Source organism: Hippocampus comes, unplaced genomic scaffold (assembly GCF_001891065.2).
Source record: "Hippocampus comes isolate QL1 unplaced genomic scaffold, H_comes_QL1_v1.1 scaffold104, whole genome shotgun sequence".
In the NCBI taxonomy this organism is placed as follows: Eukaryota; Metazoa; Chordata; class Actinopteri; order Syngnathiformes; family Syngnathidae; genus Hippocampus; species Hippocampus comes.
This window is the reverse complement of record NW_017806072.1, coordinates 555,599-576,517: the sequence shown is the minus strand read 5'-3', so window position 1 is coordinate 576,517 and position 20,919 is coordinate 555,599. Positions and strand designations below refer to the sequence as shown.

The following is a 20,919-nucleotide window of genomic DNA, read 5'->3' as shown; positions in this document are numbered from 1 at the left end:
GGGGGGTTGACATGGGATGTGTGTTTGCAGCTGCGGCGAACTAAGCGGGTTTTGTGTCAGACAGGTTCACAGTATACAGTTATCGTCACACTGAGATAAATAAATAGATGCAGAACGCTGAAACGCACTGGCTACTCTCATACTCTTTGTGCAATGACTAGAATAAGTCAAGTTCACCTATAAAGGACTTCACAATTATCTACAGTATATGATCTTCACTCAACTCAAAAAGTGACAACCTTCAAAGTGCACAGTTAAAGCCTTTTGTTCACTCATTTACACACTTTGCAGAACAGATTGGCACCAGAAATAATGTATATACATTTTGAATCTGATGATTATATATTCAGCATATTTCAGTATTGAACACCACTTAACAATGTAAATAATTGCAGGCAAGGGCGGCACGGTGGTTGACTGGTTAGCATGTCCGCCTCATGGTGCAGAAGTGCACGGTTTGATTCCGGCTCCGTCCTTCCTGTGAAATTATTCAAATTGACACACCTTATATCTTAAAAAAATAGATGTTACAAATGGATCAGTTCACACCATATCTTAAGTGTCAGCAACCGTAACTAAAATGACAAATAATCAAGCTCATGAATTGATGATATTTGATGTGAGGCCTTCAACATGATACGATTCCTTGTAACAATGACACTTGGACATTCTGAATATATTATGTATTATATCTGCCACTCGCTGTGCTTCTGAGTAGCACAGTTATCTTGCTGAGTAGGTCTTAGAAAAAGCAGTCTGTCAGATGGGTTCTATCCACCTGTGGCTTGATTATGTGCCACAGATCTGGGATAAGCCTATTATAGGGTTCATCAGCACAAACCTCATTATCACGTTCATTTGCAACAATGTTTTGTTCATGCTGCTTCCGATCGGTACTTGCAGTGCATTCGGCATGACTTTCACGTTGGACATTGACTTTCTTGCTTTCTTCACCCTAAGCTCCGTCAGATTTGGATTTGAGCCCACTGGTCCTCTCTGCACCTTAGTAACAACAGATTGGCAAAGTAGGGCTTCTCAGATGCCCCGCTATTGGTTAACTAGCGCTCTGTTGCTAGGGAACAGCTTATGCCTTGCTTCCACAGCGGCCAATAGATGCAGAACGCTGAAACGCACTGGCTACTCTCATACTCTTTGTGCAATGACTAGAATAAGTCAAGTTCACCTATAAAGGACTTCACAATTATCTACAGTATATGATCTTCACTCAACTCAAAAAGTGACAACCTTCAAAGTGCACAGTTAAAGCCTTTTGTTCACTCATTTACACACTTTGCAGAACAGATTGGCACCAGAAATAATGTATATACATTTTGAATCTGATGATTATATATTCAGCATATTTCAGTATTGAACACCACTTAACAATGTAAATAATTGCAGGCAAGGGCGGCACGGTGGTTGACTGGTTAGCATGTCCGCCTCATGGTGCAGAAGTGCACGGTTTGATTCCGGCTCCGTCCTTCCTGTGAAATTATTCAAATTGACACACCTTATATCTTAAAAAAATAGATGTTACAAATGGATCAGTTCACACCATATCTTAAGTGTCAGCAACCGTAACTAAAATGACAAATAATCAAGCTCATGAATTGATGATATTTGATGTGAGGCCTTCAACATGATACGATTCCTTGTAACAATGACACTTGGACATTCTGAATATATTATGTATTATATCTGCCACTCGCTGTGCTTCTGAGTAGCACAGTTATCTTGCTGAGTAGGTCTTAGAAAAAGCAGTCTGTCAGATGGGTTCTATCCACCTGTGGCTTGATTATGTGCCACAGATCTGGGATAAGCCTATTATAGGGTTCATCAGCACAAACCTCATTATCACGTTCATTTGCAACAATGTTTTGTTCATGCTGCTTCCGATCGGTACTTGCAGTGCATTCGGCATGACTTTCACGTTGGACATTGACTTTCTTGCTTTCTTCACCCTAAGCTCCGTCAGATTTGGATTTGGTCTCCAGGTACTAGTCAAAGTTCCATGACTCATCACACACTCATCACTGACTTTGCTCATTGCTTGATGACCTGACAGTATATATGTGTATTGATATAATATGAGATGGTGATACATCCCTTGAGATGATTTATGTTTTGTATCTTTTGCTGATAACCGATGGTCTTCAAACGCCCCAAAAGATCAAAATCAAGTGGGGTGAGATCAAGGGATCTGGGAGGCCATTCCACAGGACCACACCAGCCAGTCCAAGTATCTGAAAACTGCTGCTCTAACTCCACATGTACTGTACGTGAATCATGAGATGGAGCTCCATCTTGCAAAAAAGTAAACTGGAAATTTACCATAATTTAATCAGGATGTTAAAAATCTATTCATGCTTCATGTGTGAGAGAAATCTTAATGCACAAAACTCAACAAAAAGGGGTCCAATAATTCTTTCACCCCATATCTCGGCCCACACCATTAATTTACCTGCACTTGCATCTTATGTCAGATTGATTTAGTATTAATATTATTCAATAATGTGTTTTTGTCGTTAACCTCATTCTTTGTTTTCTGCCAAATGCAATTGCAACCATGAAACTGCATCATCCGCCTGCCCGCCATATGATTTCAATTGCTGCTCTGCATTCAAATGCATTTTTAGGAAACGGAGCAATGGTGGAAAGTTTGACAAGGATCTGGTGCTCCTATCTTAGTGTCTAGTCCGGTATTAGCCAAACAGCTCACAGGCAATGACCCTAGTTAATTTTAATGCAAAGTAGAAACGGATGTGATGTCAAGCCATTGACTGGGGCTTCCCATGCACTCACCAATTGGGCCAACACGGATATATATGTGAGCCAGATACTGTAGGTACTCATATTCAGAATCCGATATTCTAGCGTGGCTGATTCATTTGAAAGAAGAGTTGCATGTTTTGACTTTTAATACTGTTGAGGTCTGTCGAACTGTCACACAGAATCACTAATCCAGACTGCAGGACACACACATAGACACACTCACACACCAATGTAGTGTTAGTCATCCGGCAGCATTTTTGACTGATAGATTCCTGCAGGTTTTCATGGATAATGTTACTATGCTAAGGCTCTCATTTCAAACACCACATGTGACCCCCTCTGTCCACGTCCATTGTCTGGCGCTGTTACATTCTATTTCTTTGAAGTTTTTATGGGATGTGGTTTGTCAGACGAAGCCATTCGACTCCCCTGATGACTCTGTTCTTCCTCATGTCTTTAAGGAGGTTCTCCCAAGTATCGGTAAATCTGTCTTGGCCATCATCAACAGCGATCTGTCTTCCGGTGTTCTGCTAATTTGCTTGAGTCCTGTAGCAATTCGAGGGGCGCAAAGTACCGGTACATTTAAAAGGAACTGCAATCAGACTGCTCCATGGGCGGATGAGGGAATTTTGGCTAAGGAGAGCACAGATCTGTGAAATGACATGGAGACCAACTTTTACCTCAATCATTTATGGCCGTGTGTGACCACGCTTCCTCCACCCCCATCCTTCATAGATGCACCATGGCTTTTAAAATATATATGATAGATGAAAGGAGTAAAAATGCGCTCAATTAAGTGATTTCTACGATTATGTCATTCAGAATCTGTCTTCGTGTGCCCCGATCAAATTCACCAAAATCGCGTTCGACTGCCTGCGCCAGAACTCAGACAACAGTTCCAGCAGGAGTAAAGTTTCAACAAATTCTGCCACCAAAATATCATATGCGGCGAGGCCATGTCTAAGTACTCTCCCTCTGTCCACATGTCCGAAAATAGAGCCCTGTGTGTTATTGAAGTCATTCAGACATTTAAGCGCCAAGTAGTGAGGGTTTCTAACACAGAGCTCAAATTATTGTTCTACTGACGTGTGTAATTTGATTGATGCACATGAAAATGTGCCCTGGAGATACAGTTTTGATTATTCTACTCCTCCTTTCAGTTGAATAATGTCTTTATTTTTAGTAGTAAGTAGGTTACATACATATGAATTTTTGTGGTTTTTGTGTCCTTATTAACCCTTTTTATTTGTTTCCCTTGCAGGCCTACAGCGTTATCCTGGTTGCCATGGTGGTTCTTCTCAACATTGGAGTGGCTATTTTGTTTATCCACTTTTTTATTTAAGAATAGCATTGTTTTCGGAATGAGCCTAGACATGCTACAACTATAAACTTCGATAGCTATGAAGAGGGATCTGCTGTCAAATTTGTGTTCCTTGGAAAATGACTGCAAGCACCTGAAGAGAACGTGGAGGGCTATAATCCATTTTGGCCCCAAATATTTGGGTTGAAGGTGGCTAATTTGCGAGTGTGTTACAATCTGAATCCAGCTACCATGAAGGCAACACTGCAGTGCAGAGCCCAACGACGTGGATGTAAGAAGGGGACAACGGCCTTGGTAAATGGGCTGCATAATTCAGTCTGAAAACTGGACTAAAGTGAGCTTGAGTCGTTCACATATTGACTGAAATTGGTCTGATTCTCAGGCCATGGCGTTATAGCAAGTAATGCCTGCTTCCACTGTCTGGAGACAAAATCTATACCTTTTTCATCTTCAAATCATAGTTTACAACTGATTTGTCATCTTTCTTTATGAACACTTTCTCTCATGTATAATATGTTGATGGACATATTATTTCTTTTGTAAGCCCTTCACTTCACTCTAGATGACTCCTACTTTTTGCTTCTTCCGTCTGCCCAAATGTTCTTACTGATGTATTTCTTTCATCTCTGTCAGGAAAGACAAATGCAGGGACTGAATTACAGCACCACCCAGATACAATCTTGGAGGCTGCCTGTCTGTGTCACCTCTCACACACACTCTCAGCTCGTTTCCCATCCCACTCTTTCAGTCGGCGTCATCTGTGTGTGAGTAAAGTGCATGACTATGGTGTGCCTCCACAAAGCCATTGTATGTTTGCAATGAGCAGAGAGAGAACGTCTCATGAGGACATGCTCTCAACTCATCCACATCCCGCAAACCAATGTTTGCAGGCAGTGATGCTCTCTCTAGTCTTTCCCTCCTACTCTTTTCCACCTCCATACACGCCAGTCATTGAACTGTACTTCCTCTGAGTTGGTGGTAGTTCAGGACAGACCCTCATTGGCACAGCCTAAAACCTGCTGTACAACTGGCAGAGGCTTTTTAGAGACAATATTCAAGTGTATACCATTATCAATGTGACCATACAGCATCAATCTGATTTAACAAGTTTCAGTCACCACGCAGCAATATACACAATAATTCAACTTCTGAATGAACCTAATATGCACTGGAACCTTCAAAGATTAATTTAATTTCACCTTCTTTAAAATTTTGAATGCACATGGCGAACTGCTCATTTTTTTGGTACTCTTTGCACAACTTGCTGATCTCCAGCAAGAAGCTGAATGGCAAAATTGACGAACGGTTATTTGATCAAAGAATCTACCCATACGTTTCCTGTTTCAATTAGAATTACTATTTAAACCGACCTCTCTAACATGCTGTTCCCATTTTGACATCATAGGATCTAACAATTGATGAACGGTACCTCAGCATTGCGAGACCTCTAATGGGATATTTTACACACACGCTTGTTTGGAGACCCCAAAAAACTTGGCTTCCTTTTGAAGGTATGAGTATTCCGCCTGACTCCAACATTACAGTAACACACTATAGGAGGGCCATGGCTGTGGCTGTCTCCCAACCTCAAGATTCAGACCTCAGTTGGCCTCATTCAAAATAAATCTATGAACTGGTCTGCATGCCTTTTTCCTCTGCTGTGGCTTGATTGGCTCAAGTGATTTGATGGTATCAAACTTTTTATCCGTTATATGTTCATGTAGACTATATTTCGTTTGTTTTTTTTTTTTTTTTTTTTTTTTAACCATGTGCAGCACACTTTAAATGTAGATAGAGTCTGGGGAACGCTACTATTACATCCACATGACTGAAATCTCCTGCGACTGTGTACTGCCTCTGGGTATATATTGACTTGGGAGCTAATGGCATTGTGTAGTAGGCTAAGGGCGAAGTTAGCGTTTGCATCTGCTATACACACTGCTGTGATCAGAACTGCTGATGAAAACTTATGAAATCGGAAAAGGGTCAGCATTTACAGTAAGTGTTAATTATCCGAAGTCCAGGGAGCTGTGACTATCAACACACATAGACAGCGGGTTTCAACAGAAATACAGAGCTACTGGAAGAGTCACAGAAAGGCATAACAGTGGCCGTCCATGAAAATGTATTGTCGATAAATGGCTCCATAAACTGTTGTGAATTTTGCCTTTCGGGTCCTTGTTATCGAACAGCGGGATGTGCAAAAAGCAATAAAACAACGAGCAGTTGGGCAGGTCCATTCAAATGTTGAGAGAAGGTCAAATTAAGTTATAGTGCCTCTTGGGTTCATTATGAAATGTCATCTGAAAGTCCAATGTCGCTTAACTTTTTGTGAGTGGTGTATCTCTCACAAGCGGGTCTGAAGAAAGCAGCAAAAATATTTTAAGGTAAACCAGCAAGATGTCTGCTAAAGTACGTCAACAAATGTCTGACTTTTCTAGACGGTACTGTATTGGCATAGTAATCAAATAAGTGGTCGTTAAGAATTCTATCGACTGAGTGGAACTTAAGATTGATGAATCGCTTGTTGAACAAAAGTAAAATTCCATGTACCTCTTGGCTGCAAGCAGTGAAAGTGCAGCCCCTTTCGCGAAGTAGTTTGTGAGTTCAAGAACAGCTGTGGAAAATGGAGCTATATACTGTACACAAGGAGTAAGGCATCTCCATTGGGCAGCATTATTCTGCATAGCACGACATCAGCACTAAAACGCAAGTTCCAGTCAAATCAATGGTCTTAGTGCATTGAAAAGCAATTAAAAAAAAAAAGACTCTCGAGTATTTGCTCATTTCTGTTAATTCCCGTCAAGGTTTCATGGGGTCAAATATTAATTAATGCATGTGTACTACTTTGTAATTCCATAGCTTTGTTTGATTTGTTCAGTGACTGTGCAGGAAATCTATTGCATAAAAAAACAATGCATATGACATCTGAGTCAAAATGCATCTTCTTTACATATTACACAGTGTTATCGGGCTGAACAGATCTTGATAATATTCCAAGCAGGCTAGAATAAACCACTATAAATTTCAATATATTTGCACATAACCGTAATGTGGTTAAATTGTTGTACAAAGCAACGATGACCAGATTCAACGGTTGTATTTTTAATGTTTCACCAGAATCATAAGATTCAATGACAGACCAAAGTTCATGAGTGTACTCTAATAGCAATCACGAACTTTCCTGACTGAGTGCAGCAGATTTGTTTCTAAAATCCCTCTGGCAGATCAGCATCTGTACTTGTTTGCAAGTGCGCTTTTCATGAAAGTTCATGGCAATGTCTGAACAAACGTGTGTGCATCCTCCATTCATGTGATGGGATAAGATGTCTTTGCCACTTGCGACCCGCAACTCTTTCAGGGGATAATGAGCTGCTGCTGTTTTTTCCGAATTACATCATCTCAGTTGTTTTCTCATTTCTGTCATTTCTCCCCATCCGTCATGTGTTAAAACCAGGAGGCAGATCACATTATTTTCATTCAGTTGGGTCGTATACTAATAAAGGTTCTGTCGTCATCAGCTTGGTGACGATGCACCTGTTACACTGCAGCATGTTACAGCATGCCAAGCTCTCTCTATAGTTTCAATCGTTCTGTCTTCCTTTCCTTCCCCCGTTTTCTTTATTTCTGGGAATTACTCTGTTTTGGTTTTGTTTCATGTGGAGAAATTAAAGTGTTTAAAATAAAAACGACTATTGGTACTTGTGATTTCGCCCTGAGTGTGAATGCAGCATCCGTGCAGGAGAAACACAGGGATGTGCCTATTTTGGAGGGAAGTCTCTGCTTACGATAACAACCGATGCTATCATTCTTCCTGATGGAGATGTGGGTTCACCCCAAGAGCTAGGCGCTGTGCATGACTGGAAAGACCAGCAAAAACAGAAGAGGAAAAGTTTAATTAGCAGATTAAACAACAAATACAACAAAACTTGATCTGGCAATTTAACTGTCTTCTAGGGTGTCATTTTCATCAAAACGAATGGCCAAGTAGTGGTGCGTCAAGCGTAACGATTTGCTTCCATCTGCTGGTGTCAAATTCAAATTACAGCACCACGACCTAACGATAAGGAGAAACAACATACAGTACTGTATTGTACTTCCTTGGTCAAGGGCCATCTTTGTTTGCCCACAACTCTGTTCCTGTAATGTTTTTAGCATGGTAGAAGAGGAAAGCAGTGAATCACATGATATATTGTACTTGACATCATCAAACATCCATCTATTGTATGTTCAACACGCTTATTCTGAACAGGGGGGGCGTTGCTGGAGCCTATCCCAGCTGACTTCGGGCAGAAGGCGGGCTACACCCACAACTGGTCGCTAGTCAGTCGTAGAGCATACATCTTCAAATAGTTTTCAAAAGAATGGAGAGAGCAAAAGTATGTCCTTCTAATTTTCACATTTTTATAAAATAGTTAGCCTGATTGAATGTCTCACTCCACCTCATGCGACCCTGTTCTGCATATCATCACAATAAGACAATTCTTATTTAAAAATGCTCTTAACTTATTAACACAAATAAATTATTTTGACGTCTTGGTCAGCAGTAACAGTTGGCTAAAAAGGCAGCTTCTACTTCTGAGAAAAAGGTAATATTCGTCTGGAAAAGTACTGCCTCACAAAATGAAATCAGTTGATGTATGATCACCATAGAAGACTGTGACCTCTTTGCACCCAAAGGCTAACAAAGAGTCGTAAGACTGCAAGCCTGGTCGCAGTAAAAACATAGCCCGAGTTTTGACTAATAAGGAAGATATGTTCTATATGCAGTGGCGGTTCTGGGGAGGGGCCAACAGGGGCCAGTGACCCTGTAGCACTGATTCTGGAGTCCCCTGTGTCCCCCCCCTCCGAACGTAGACTATACAGTAGCGCCCAGTCGCCGACGCAAAAGGTGGAACCAAAGTGCCTGGCTTAACATTCTAGTCGGACCTTTTAGTGAGCTGCACCACTGAAAAAAGACAAGCGCGAAGATGAGTAGCAGCCCCAGAGAAGCAGTCCCAAGATTACCACGACGACGAGTGATATTACATTGTCAATGTAAGATCACAGCACAAAACCAAGCACGCCTGCAACAGTAGGGTTGCTGAAGTGTAATTCCTCTTCACTGTTAAAAATTTAAAGTTAAAAATGAAGAGACAGATGAAGATCCTGAGAATGAGGAAACTGAGACTGCCTGAGTGCATGTGTGTGCGGGTGTACGCGCGCGTGCGCGTGCGTGTGTGTGTAACTTTTTTAGATATCCCTTTTTATTTTTTTATGTTTATTTAACAGGAACAATATGTTGCAGCTCCGAAAAAGGAGAGCTGTGGTGTTGGTTTTTAGAACGTGTAGTGTATTGTGCTTTTCACAATATCAACCAATACAGGCACGTCCGTCTCCGTGCCTTCTCTTCTGGCATTCGACTCGAGAGACGTTCAAGGACGGCCTCCGAAAAACGTACATTTACGATAACTTCAATGACACAAAGAAAATCGAAAATAATCCACCAGAATAGAAAATCAAGTGAGGAAATTACAAAATAAATTCTATGGGGGGTTTGCAAATACACGACAAAGGAATAAATAACATTTAACAAGACAGTCCAGTGTCCAACAAATATATAAGACATTGCCTTTTAAAATTGGGACAATTGGATGCATGTAAAACATCTAGCTTCAGTGTGTTTGCAATTTGAGTCCCTGATCAGGCTTTAGAATGTATTAATTTATATTTACTGAATACAATAAATGAATAAATAAATTAATCAATGCAATTAATAAATAGCATTCATGAATACATTTTTGAGACAATTATGTGTTTTTGAGTGCCTAAACAGTGTAAGTGTAGCAGGTTAGTGTATATGCTGTGTCCATGCAAAAATTATGTTCGGTTCTATTCGGTTTGTCTTTTTCCACAGACATCAGCAAATGTAAAGAAGACCCGCCAATGCAGAACAGAGTTTTTCCACATTAAATCATGGGAAAACATACCTCATGTCCACTATGAATGATGATACATTAAGCAATCTTAGTGTACTTTGCATTGAGTCTAGGAGGTCAAAAGCACTGAATCTTGAATCACTTCAGACGGTTTGCCAGAAATCACCAAAATCACAGAATACAGTTGCTGTAACAGTAGGGACAGCTTAAGACTGTTCCACAAGATCTGCACCTATATGAATCTTTTATCAGCACTTAATTCAGTACTACTGTGATTATTGTACTGTTTTTCATCGTCACTGTAATCTTATGTCTGCAAAGGTTTAAAAGTTTGATGAAAATAAAAAGTCAAATAAGATTTCGAATCTTTGTCTTTTTTGCCCTGGGTTGAATGTGCCCCTCTATCAAAACCTCTGGCCCCAGCCAGGCCCCCTCAGTGAAATTGATCTAGAACCGCTACTGTGCACAATGTGTGCTAGTTTGGTGAAGTGTAGTTTTTTTGATGTCAGTGCAATACTATAAAAATATATTCTTTATTCATATAAGTCATTTAAAAAAATACACTATCGGGTTATAAAAAGTAAAGTGTGTCACACAGTCACATTATTACCATGCGTGAGCGATAACAGGACGCACGTTCAATCAAGAGTTACGGCGAGAGCTATCGTTCAGACTCCAAAACTCAGGCACTGCATACAGACTCACGCACCCAGACTCACTTGAGCCAACATTTAATATGAATTAGTCATCTTGTCATACTGCCAATCACTAGGCCCGCCCCTAACAGCAAAGCCCCGTGTTACAGGAATACTGTGTACTGGACAGTATTTGCTCCGGACATATGATACAACATTTTTGCGCTTGAAAATTAATCATGATTGAATAAATAAAGCAAGCTCAAACAACCATAGTTAAGGCAAAAACAAGTAATTGAATGCATATTTTACTTTTCACGTAAAGGATTTGACTGTTCAACGTATGAGCGCACGGAAAGCTGATCTTTTCCGTCAAGTACTGGGCCAATCAAAAAAGCGCCCATGATTTCAGACTAGCCAATCAAACTGCAGATTTTGACGAAGTGGGCGTTTCTTGCATCCAAAGTTGGATAGTTATGCCCAGCTGTTATTTTCTTTAGTATTCATTGAGCCGCGATAGGATGAAGAAAACGACAAGATACACACCAGGAATTCAGAAAGTGGAGCCGCTCTTAGTTGTCCTTCGATAAAGTACTTTTTGCGGTGTTGTTTCACAAGGTAACGTTGCTTTCTCAACTTTTCGCAGCAGCAGATATGCAAGTTACAGTATTGGCTTTTTCAACGTTCACTTCGATAGACTTGGAGTCACTATTGCTCAAATGGCTGTTGGATGATAGTGACTTCTTAAATGGCAGCAGAAGGCGGTGACTGTTTAGAACACCAGCTTGGTCGTGCGTGCTGTTTGTTTCTTCGGCTGTCAGTGGTTCTGCGGTCCGATCGGCGGAGGAGGAACAGGCGGAGGTTGTCCTGAATACAAAATAGATTACTGTACTTGCAGTGGAACGACAAGGAGATTTTTTAATACTACAGACCCCTTCCCTTTAGTTGTGCAGAGAAATAATAGGAGTGCGACACGAGAAAGAACCGGATAACTTGTGTCACAGTGCCTCTGATTTTGTGGGTGCGTGTACCGTTTTGCTTTTAATAGACTTACTCTCAATTGAAAATACATTCCCAGTTGTTTTGTTTTGTTTGTTTTTTTAAGCGTCAGACCCACCGTCAGTGGATGATTGAGTATGGTGGAGAGTCGGACCCATGTCCAGAGGGAAGGAGTGTACCGCTGGTTCTCTTCCCTCACCTCTGCCCAGAGAGCCGAGTTCCTGTGTGGCCTGCTGGACCTCTGCGTCCCCATCGAGCTTCGCTTCCTCGGCTCCTGCCTGGAGGACTTGGCGCGTAAGGACTACCATTCGTTGCGGGATGCTGAGATCAAGGCTAACAACCCCACCGATTTATCCGGACTCACCAACATCACAGACGAGGTGGTGCGGAGTAAGCTGCTGGTGTCCCTTGCCCTGCTCGGGTCGGACAACCGGGAGGCGGCGGGAGTCCTGTACCAAACGTTGACGCATATAGACACGGTGATTAACAATTATGGCTTGGCCTTAAACGACGGAAGGACCGAGGATCAGTTTCTGTTGCTTTTCACCATGGCATCCAATCACCCGGCTTTCAGCTTCCACCAGAAACGGGTTCTGAGGCAGCAACTCGGCCAGATACAGGACGTCCTGCAGGTGAGAGCCAACGTGTACATCTGTTTGCCACATGTCTCTATGGAGTGACCATATTGTCCAAGTAACAAAGCTACAATACACAACTGGAATGCATTAGATGAGATAGAAACACATGACCGTTTCAAAGTAAATGAAATCTATCTATCCGTCTGTCTAGTTCTACTTGTAAAAGTAAGTACAAAAGCTGCCTTGAAAAAAAAGTGAGCTCAAATCGAGGACAATTTTTGTCTCAACTCAAAAGTTTAAGTTCATCAAGTCAATATTAAGATAATGTTCTAGCTACTTCAATATTATTTTAGAAGTTGTGAAAGTTGATTTCTTTTTTCGTCAGCAGTTGGATCAACATATTAAAGTTAACAAACAATTATTGTACATTATAAGAGCATCCATCCATCCATCCGTCCATCCATCCATCCATCCATCCATCCAAACCGCTTATCCTCATGAGGGTTGCTGGCATGCTGGAGCCTATCCCAGATCACTTCGGTTAAAAGGCAGATTACACCCTGAACTGGTCGATTATCGGAACTTGAAAATGTACCTTATTAAACTAATTCACATCTCTGCGATGTTGTAACTTATAGTTGAAAGTCCAATGAACTAATATTAAGTTTTTAATTTGCCATTTGGAGTCAACAGGTTTTAACTTTAAAATGGCAAATGGGCTTTCACTTGTGTAGGTTTCATCTCGAACAACTTAACACCCAAATAATTGAAAAGGAAAAAATAAAAAAATAAAACAAACAAAAAACGAGCAATTGGTTAAAATCATCATGAACCATGACAAGATTGCATATTAGTCAATGTTACCAATTTTTGAAGAAAAAAAACCAAACCGCTGACTTAACTGAGACTGCTTGTGTTTTGTTTGAACAAGACCAAAAAGTTACATTGTCCAAATATAAACAAGAGCAAAATGAAACAATCGGTAAATACATCTACTGGGTCCCATATTGTTTCAAAACCTGATAGAGAAAAATAAATTGCTTCACCCATACCAACATCCATCTGTCCATCCATCTTCTGATCCGCTTCTCCTCACAAGGGTTGCGGGGTGTGCATGAGCATATCCCAGTTGTCTTCGGGCAGTAGGCGGGGGACACCCTGAACCGGTTGCCAGCCAATTGCAGGGCACGCAGAGACGAACAACCATCCACACTCACACCTAGGGACAATTTGGAGTGTTCAATCAGCCTGCCGTGCATGTTTTTTGAATGTGGGAGGAAACCGGAACACCCGGAGAAAACCCACACAGGACACAGGCAACCCCACACACAATTTCAGATTATCACCAGTAATAAGTAATGTTGAGATTTTGCATGTTTTATATATTCCCCTTTGTACCGTAACTTGCACAATTATTGAGCAAACTATTATTCTTAACTTCTGATTTTAAAACTAGTAACCCATCAATTTGTTGTGTCCAGGTACGTTGAATAATATGATGAGACGATGATACAATATTTTGTTTCACTGTCATACTGATTTGCACGCCGGTCTCAAAGTGCAGATTCTGGCTCTGGCTTTCCTGTGTGGAGTTTGCATGTTCTCCCCATGCCGTACTGAAATTGATTTGATGATTTGAAACCTTTGTGTGTGATAGATGTGCAAAAAATAAACAAATAAAAATCAGGTGGGGGCAAATCCTTTTTCACAGCACTGTAGGCTCCAGCTCAACCACGACCCTTATGAGCATAAGCACTGTAGAAAATGGATGGATTGATGGATCGATAGAGTAGGACTGCATACTGTTTACACTGTATTTGATTTTACCATACTTTGACCACCACACGTGAAAGCATTCCAATATGAGAAACACAGATAATATAAGGCATGCCAATATCACGGCACTCAATAAGACAAACTAAACCAGTGAAGGGTTCAGCTTCTTAGAGGAAACAAAGGGTAACCCAAAGTCCTTAGAGTTTATGAAACCAGTCCGAGGAATTGTATTACACATTATCATGCAAGACTCACATGGTGTCTTGAATGCCAAATTACAGGTTTGTTCAAGTCAATGACAGCCCACCTGTTAGCACAGCAGACCTCGAGCGTGTAAATGATATGTGTGTAGGTGAAAGCTGCTCCTTTGACTGACAGCACTAAGGTTTTTGTGCAAAAGCAGAGGTGAAGTGGAAAGCGTTCCTAATAATTGAATTCATTTTTTGAACTCCCACTTGTCTGCATTAGCGGGATTTTGGTAAGAGGCGGTGTACACCTGGGACTCGTCGCCAGCCAATCGCAGGACGCATGTCGATAAAGAAGCAGCCACACTCACGTTCACACCAATGGCCAATGTAGAGTCTTCGAGTAAGATAACATGCATGATTTTGAAATGCGGGAAAACCCAAGTGGGCACGAAGATAACATGCAAACTCCACCTGGGAAGGCTGGAGTTTGCATGAGAACTGCAAGGCAGACATGCTTATGACTAGTCCACCATGCTACCTGGAGCCAAAATTAATCATGCTAAAATGTATGAATTAGATACGTTAGGATAGTTGAAGCTCTGAGGTCGAACAATCAGGCGACAAGCAAATTAGGCCAAACAAAAAAGATAGTGTGTTTCCGGTAACATGAAATTTCAGCATAGGGTCGGTAGGTCGGACAAAGTTTTTTTTTTTTTTTAATCTTTTTTTCCATCAAAAATTTAAACAAAATAACCATAAAACATAAAACAAGAAGACATTGAACCCGCCGCGCCGCGGCCGGCGCTGCTGCCACCTATTTAGTTTTCTCCCCGCTCCGGACTCGGGGGGCCGGGGCGCGCCGCCGCCTCCGCCGCCGTCCTCCTGCGCCCTCGGTTTTTACTACTCCCATGGTGTTCATGAAATAGTTCGCTGAATTTTTTCGATACATCAATGGATGCTATTTTCTTAACATTACGGTGCGAGCACGCGACTGTAACACAGAAAACGCGGTTTAAACTGGCGTCGGAGATCGCGGCCGCCGCCATGTTTCAATGTTGTTGACAGACAACAGGGCAAACAATGCACGCGCTCAACGTGAATATCGTGAGAGTTTGCACCGATGTAAACCCTCTACACAAAAATGTAGAGGGTTGTTTGAAAAAAATGCCGACCGTGAAGTTGTTTTTCGACGTAGAAATTCTCAGTCGGTCGGGTTACCGGAAACACACTACTTTTTTTTTCTACGCCTAACATTGATCTTATTCCTTGCCTTTTACAAGCACTTTTGTTTTTTCTCGTTTTATCCTGGTTCGTTGTACCATCAATCTCATTTGTACTTTCCGTTGGTCTTGCACCTTTTATCAATAAACATTTTTGTCCCAAATTTTATCCTATTCTACATTTTTGAGCTCCACTCCCATCCGGATTATTCTGGATCTTAAGAGTTAATACTTTGTAGAAGGACCTTTTTTTGTATTTTGCACATCTCAATTTGCCCATTCTTCCTTTGCAAAACAGCCCCAGCTCGGGTCGATTAGACGGAGAGCATTTGTGAACAGCAGTTTTCAAATCCTTCCACGGATTTCAATTGGATTCAGGTCTGGACTTTGACTTGGCTATTCTAACACCTGGATATGTTTACTTTTGAACCATTCCATTGGAGATTTTGCTTCATGTTTAGGATCATTCTTTTGTTCGAAGGTGAATTCTGTCACAGTCTCAAGTCTTTTGCAGACTCCAACAGATTTTCTTCCATACTAGCCCTGTTGTATCATCAATCCATCTTCCCATCAAGTCTATCCTCCCTGTCCATGCTATTGAAAATGAGCCCCAGACCATGATGCTGTCACCACCATGTTTGACAGTGGGAATGGTGTGTTCAGAATGATGTGCAGGGTTACTTTTACGCAAGACATAACGTTTTGCAATTTGGGTCTCATCTGACGAGAGCACCTTCTTCCATGTTTGTTGTGTCCCCCAGGAGATGTGGCAAACTTCAAACAGGATTTTTTTGTATTGTCTTTGACAAATGGCTTTCTTCTTGCCACTCTTCCATAAAGGCTAGAATTGTGCAGTGTGTGTGACTGACTAATTGTTGTCCTATGGACACATTTCCCCACATTAGCTGTGGATCTCTGCATCTCTGATCAGTGCTCTCCTTGTGTTAGCTGAAAGTTTAGAGGGTCTTGAGTTTGCAGTGGTCTGGTACAGACCCATCGCTAGAGCCCAGCCTTAAGTGGGCACATGAAATGCATGGTGGGGCCTGATTATTATTAATAGCCCACAGACAGCACTTATTTTGCTCCATATATTTGGATATATTCACTTAGCACTCCTCGTCAGTAGTCAACATGTATTTACGATACATAAACAAAGACGCCTTATTGAGTGCGTTGACACTGCTGCCGTATTGGATAGGTAAAAGTGAAGCTATTTTTGAAGATGCCTCATTCGCTTGCCCCCAATTTTATATACAGTACACTACTCACAAAAAGTTAGGGATATTTGGCTTTCAGGTTTTATGGAAAATGTAAACAGTTCACGCTCCAGTGACATCATATCGTGAAAGTAGGACATTTAAGTAGAAGGATGCACTGCTGATTTCTCAAACAATTCATTGAAACAACAGAGGTGGGAACACCACAACAAAAAAATGTCAACGTCTTAGTACCTCGTCATGTCCCTTGAGCATCAATTACAGCTTGACAACAACATCTCTGTTCACAAGTTGACTTATTGTCTGCTGAGGCATTGCATCCCACTCTTCTTGAAGGGCAGCCCTCATGTCTTTCAGGTTCTGGGGTGCAGAGTTTCGAGCTTCTACATGGGGACTCAGCTGATGCAACAGGTTTTCAATAGGATTCAGGTGTGGAGAACGTGCAGGCCATCTCATTTGAGTTACCCCAGTCTCCAACAGCCGTTCCCTGGTGATGCGAGCTCAATGAGCTGGAGCGTTATCGTCCATGTTGATGAAATTAGGCCCGTGTTGTTCATGTAGGGGCATAATCACTGGAATAATAATGTTATTCAGGTAGTCCGGGCTTGTCAAAAAGTTCTGTTCTGACTGGACAAACCTGCCCACACTGTAACACCAGCATCACCAAAAGCTCATCCGGTGACAACAGTGGCTAATGCGTAGCGCTATCCTTGACGTCTCCAACATCGTTGGTGGCCATCATTTGTGATCAACGTGAATTGACTTTAATCAGAGAACAGCACTGAGGCCCACTCATCCCTCGTCCCTTGCGGGCCACGCTGATGTAAATGGTTTTGAATGGTCTGACATGACACTTGGCTGCCCCTTACCTCCCTTAAACGTTCCTGGAGTTGAGAGGCATTCATCTCTTTATCAGGGCATTGTTCACAATGTAGCGGTCATCAGCATGGGATGTGGCAAAAGGACGTCCACTTCTACATCTTTTTGTGACTCTTCCAGTCTTTCGGTATCTCTGTTGCAACCTGCTGTGGCACGCCAAGGTCAGTGGCCACTTTCATCACAATGGCAAGGTACTGTTGATCCATTGTTAGGTTTCGTCTTGGACTCATGATGTCAAAATGTGAACAGCATGATGAGGACGACTGTTTAAACACCAGCTCTAATTAAACCAGGACATTTATTGGTCGATTCAAGGGTCAAACCTCTGTTGGGAATTTTGCAAATAAGCTGCTCGTTTGAGAACAGCAACTTATGCAAAAATTACTGAAACATTTAACAGTTGCACTCAGTTGCATTCAAAAGCTTAGAGAAGGTCACATTAAGTTCACCTGGAAAGGTTTGAATGCAGTTTAGGCTCATCCTAAAAATTCACCTGAAAGCCAAATATCCTTAACTTTTTGTGAGTAGTGTATTTGTTTGAAGCCGGAGATGTGGCAAAAGGTCAAAAAGTTCAAGAGGGCTGAATACATTCGCCAGCCACTGTAGTTTCACCTGGCTGTCAACAGAACACTCAATGGTCTGGGTTTGCCTGATAGGGTTGATTGTCATAACACATTAATCATTTGGTTTCACAGTTATATTAATTGCTTCCGAATACAACTGGGGTGCAGGTGTGCCTGCTGCAGGTTGCACTGGTGCAACACAGCACTGTCCCTGCTTTCAATATGCACACAAAGGAGAGCAGCTTGGCTTGTACGATACTTCAAGACAATTCCATTATAAAATATTGTTCAACAGTTCTCTGAGGCAGCACTTGACATAGTGGTTCAGATGATGGAAATACGTCTCTGCTCATTCAACGTTGCAAAAGGCAGCAGAGGACTGAGTAAATAGTAGACAAGTTTTGTTTCATTCAGTTCATGTATATCTTGGATATTTCAGGTGAGCTATGGAGGAGCGGGCGTTGAGGTTCAAGGAGCAGGCCCAGGTGGTGATCAAGTGGCTCTGTCTTACACTCAGCTGCAGCGCCCCTTTACCCAGCACACTGTGTCCTTACCTGGCCCGACCTCGTTGTTTCCCTCTGGCTGCTCACTTCCTGACGCAAGTGCGGCCTCCTTGCCTGTGTGTGCCGCTCAACTCTGTCATTCGCCCTGCACCTGCTGGCAGGAGGTAGGAAGTAGGGCAACCGTTAGCTTGATTAATACTCACGTAGGTTTAATTAATGACTGTTCAAATGCTATATTGTCTCAAGGTGTGATTGTTAGTGTGAATGGTTGTTTGGCTATGTGTGCCCTGCGATTGGCTGGCAACTGGTTCAGGGTGTACCCCTGAAGTCAGCTGGGATTGTCTCAGATGTTGAAATTCATCTGACGCTTGATCATCTCTCATACTCTGGCATGTGACCCCAATATAGTTGACCAAATGCTAATCTATACACGTACACTAGACCGCGGGTGTCAAAGTCAAGGCCCGGGGGCCAGATCTGGCCCGTCACATCATTTTATGTGTCCCGCGAAAGCAAATCAAACATGTCAAGTTCCACGATGCTTGCTAAAGTCTGAACCAAAATTTCAAATTGTCATATGTAATCCACAATAACAGTCATTATTCTTGACTTCAGATTTTAAAACTAGTTATTCATCAATTTGTTGTGCGCTCTGTATGTAATATGTGGAGGGAATTAAACATTTATTTGCTTTCATAAAATTCATAACGGCCCTCCAAGGGAAACCATAACTACAACTTGGCCCGCGACAAAAATGAGTTTGACACCCCTGCACTAGACAACGCCATCTGTGAATGAAGGGGTTGTTACAGTCTTGCAGGTATACAAATCGACTTTACATTGCTTTTAAGTTGCCAGTTTTACAGCGTTGGTACTGACAACAAAGATAATCATAGAGTAATTCAAGATTTCTCTGCTCGCCTTTTTGTTCTGAAATGCACGTTTAAACATATGCCCAATGTACCACTCCGATGTACATGTGCATTTCCGGTGACAAATCCAAAATGACGGTAATTATATATTACACGTAAGTATCTTTACAAACACACCTAGTCGAGACAGCATGGAAGTACTACTATTTAGTTGGCCCGTGTCGGCTCTCTACCCCACTGACGCGACCGTATTACAAGAATGGCTTTCCATCCTTTCCTTGAATTATCGGCACTCCACGAGATGTACTATACATAGAGCATAAGGTCTGCTTTTGCTGTTTAGATTTAAAGAGGGAGTCATTTGCTGTTTTCAAACTACTAGATTGTTTTGAATGTTGCCCCACTTCACTGCCCCTCTCCTCCCCAGTGAGTCTTTGTCCAAAGCCAAGCCCCTCACTAACGTGAACGTGCACAAGATGTGCACTGTACAAGAACACGCATGGTAAACAAGCCATTCTGAGCCACGTCTGTTACTTTGCGAGCATGACTTATTCATGATGCAGTGTTGTGTTGTTCACTTTGCTTCTTTTTTTTTCTTCTTCTTAAGAGCTGTCCATTTACTTCTTTTTCACTTTTGTCACTAACCTTAGGTAAATAATCCAGCCAAGGAAACTGTTGGGTGTCCCATGAGGCTACGGCGTGTGCCTGCGTGTGCACGGCAAATGATTGACAACGCCCTTCGGTCACGCCTTCTGTCTCTACTGTCTCGGATAGGGTATTATTGTCAAGGCGTGGTGTCTTTTAAAAATAACAACTACAAGTTAAAAAAAAAAAAATAGAGAGACATACAGAGGGGCCTGAGAGGGATGATTGTTCCATATTTTAATAATATTCAACTGTCATATCATCCAGACAGTCTTAACATAGCTGAAAGAGAAGTGTTGTTGTTTTTTAACGGCAAACTACCCTTTAAAGTGTTTTTTTTAACGTGTTTTCTTTGCATTGTTTGGGCAGAAGCAGGTGTGTATACGTCACCTGTCGATGTATTTTGATGAGGTTGAGCCAACAGTGAAGGGGTACATCTGATCTGTCCCTTTACACTGCAGTTGCTTTAACAGATATCTGATATGCTCTGGATTTTTTTATCCACATTTGGAAGAGACCCGTTTCAGATGTGGGAGTGCGTTCCGTAGATTTAAATTCAAGATTTAAATCGCGGACATTTTGTTCCCCCTGATCTCTCTATCTTTCCCAAACCTAAGAGCAGCAAAAATGTTTAAACATGAGCAAGCAGCGAAGGGAAAGTACCCTGGCTCAGAGTAGAGCATTTGTATTTAGTGTTTTGTTGCCCTTGGCTCCGACTTAGTGCAGCTCAGCACATTTCTCGTTGCTGAAATCAACCCTCTGTGGTTTGCTTCAGTGTGTGTGTGTGTGTGTGTGTGTGTGTGTGTGTGTGTGTGTGTGTGTGTGTGTGTGTG

At 41.8% G+C, this 20,919-nt stretch overlaps 2 protein-coding genes across 7 annotated transcripts in view; both read left to right on the top strand.

Moving 5' to 3' along the window:
• The window catches only part of jph3b (junctophilin 3b), a 50,096-nt gene extending 43,096 nt beyond the window's left edge, over positions 1-7,000 (top strand). The window contains exons 6-7 of one of the 2 annotated variants that reach the window (XR_002171016.1): positions 4,034-4,387; positions 4,727-7,000. Coding sequence is in view for 1 of the 2 variants with exons in the window: in XM_019894255.1 (XP_019749814.1) it covers positions 4,034-4,114 (81 nt within the window). In the remaining variant the exon portion in view is untranslated. Of the gene's footprint in view, positions 1-4,033 lie in introns of both variants that reach the window. The other variant, XM_019894255.1, reaches the window with a different exon arrangement.
• Positions 7,001-11,156: 4,156 nt separating this feature from the next.
• Positions 11,157-20,919, top strand: part of zcchc14 (zinc finger, CCHC domain containing 14) — a 32,276-nt gene continuing 22,513 nt past the window's right edge. For 4 of the 5 annotated variants that reach the window (XM_019894236.1, XM_019894234.1, XM_019894235.1 and 1 more), the window contains exon 1: positions 11,513-12,277. In XM_019894236.1, coding sequence (XP_019749795.1) covers positions 11,783-12,277 — 495 coding nt within the window. In that variant the 5' untranslated portion in view covers positions 11,513-11,782. Of the gene's footprint in view, positions 11,265-11,512; positions 12,278-20,919 lie in introns of those variants that run through there. The other variant, XM_019894233.1, reaches the window with a different exon arrangement.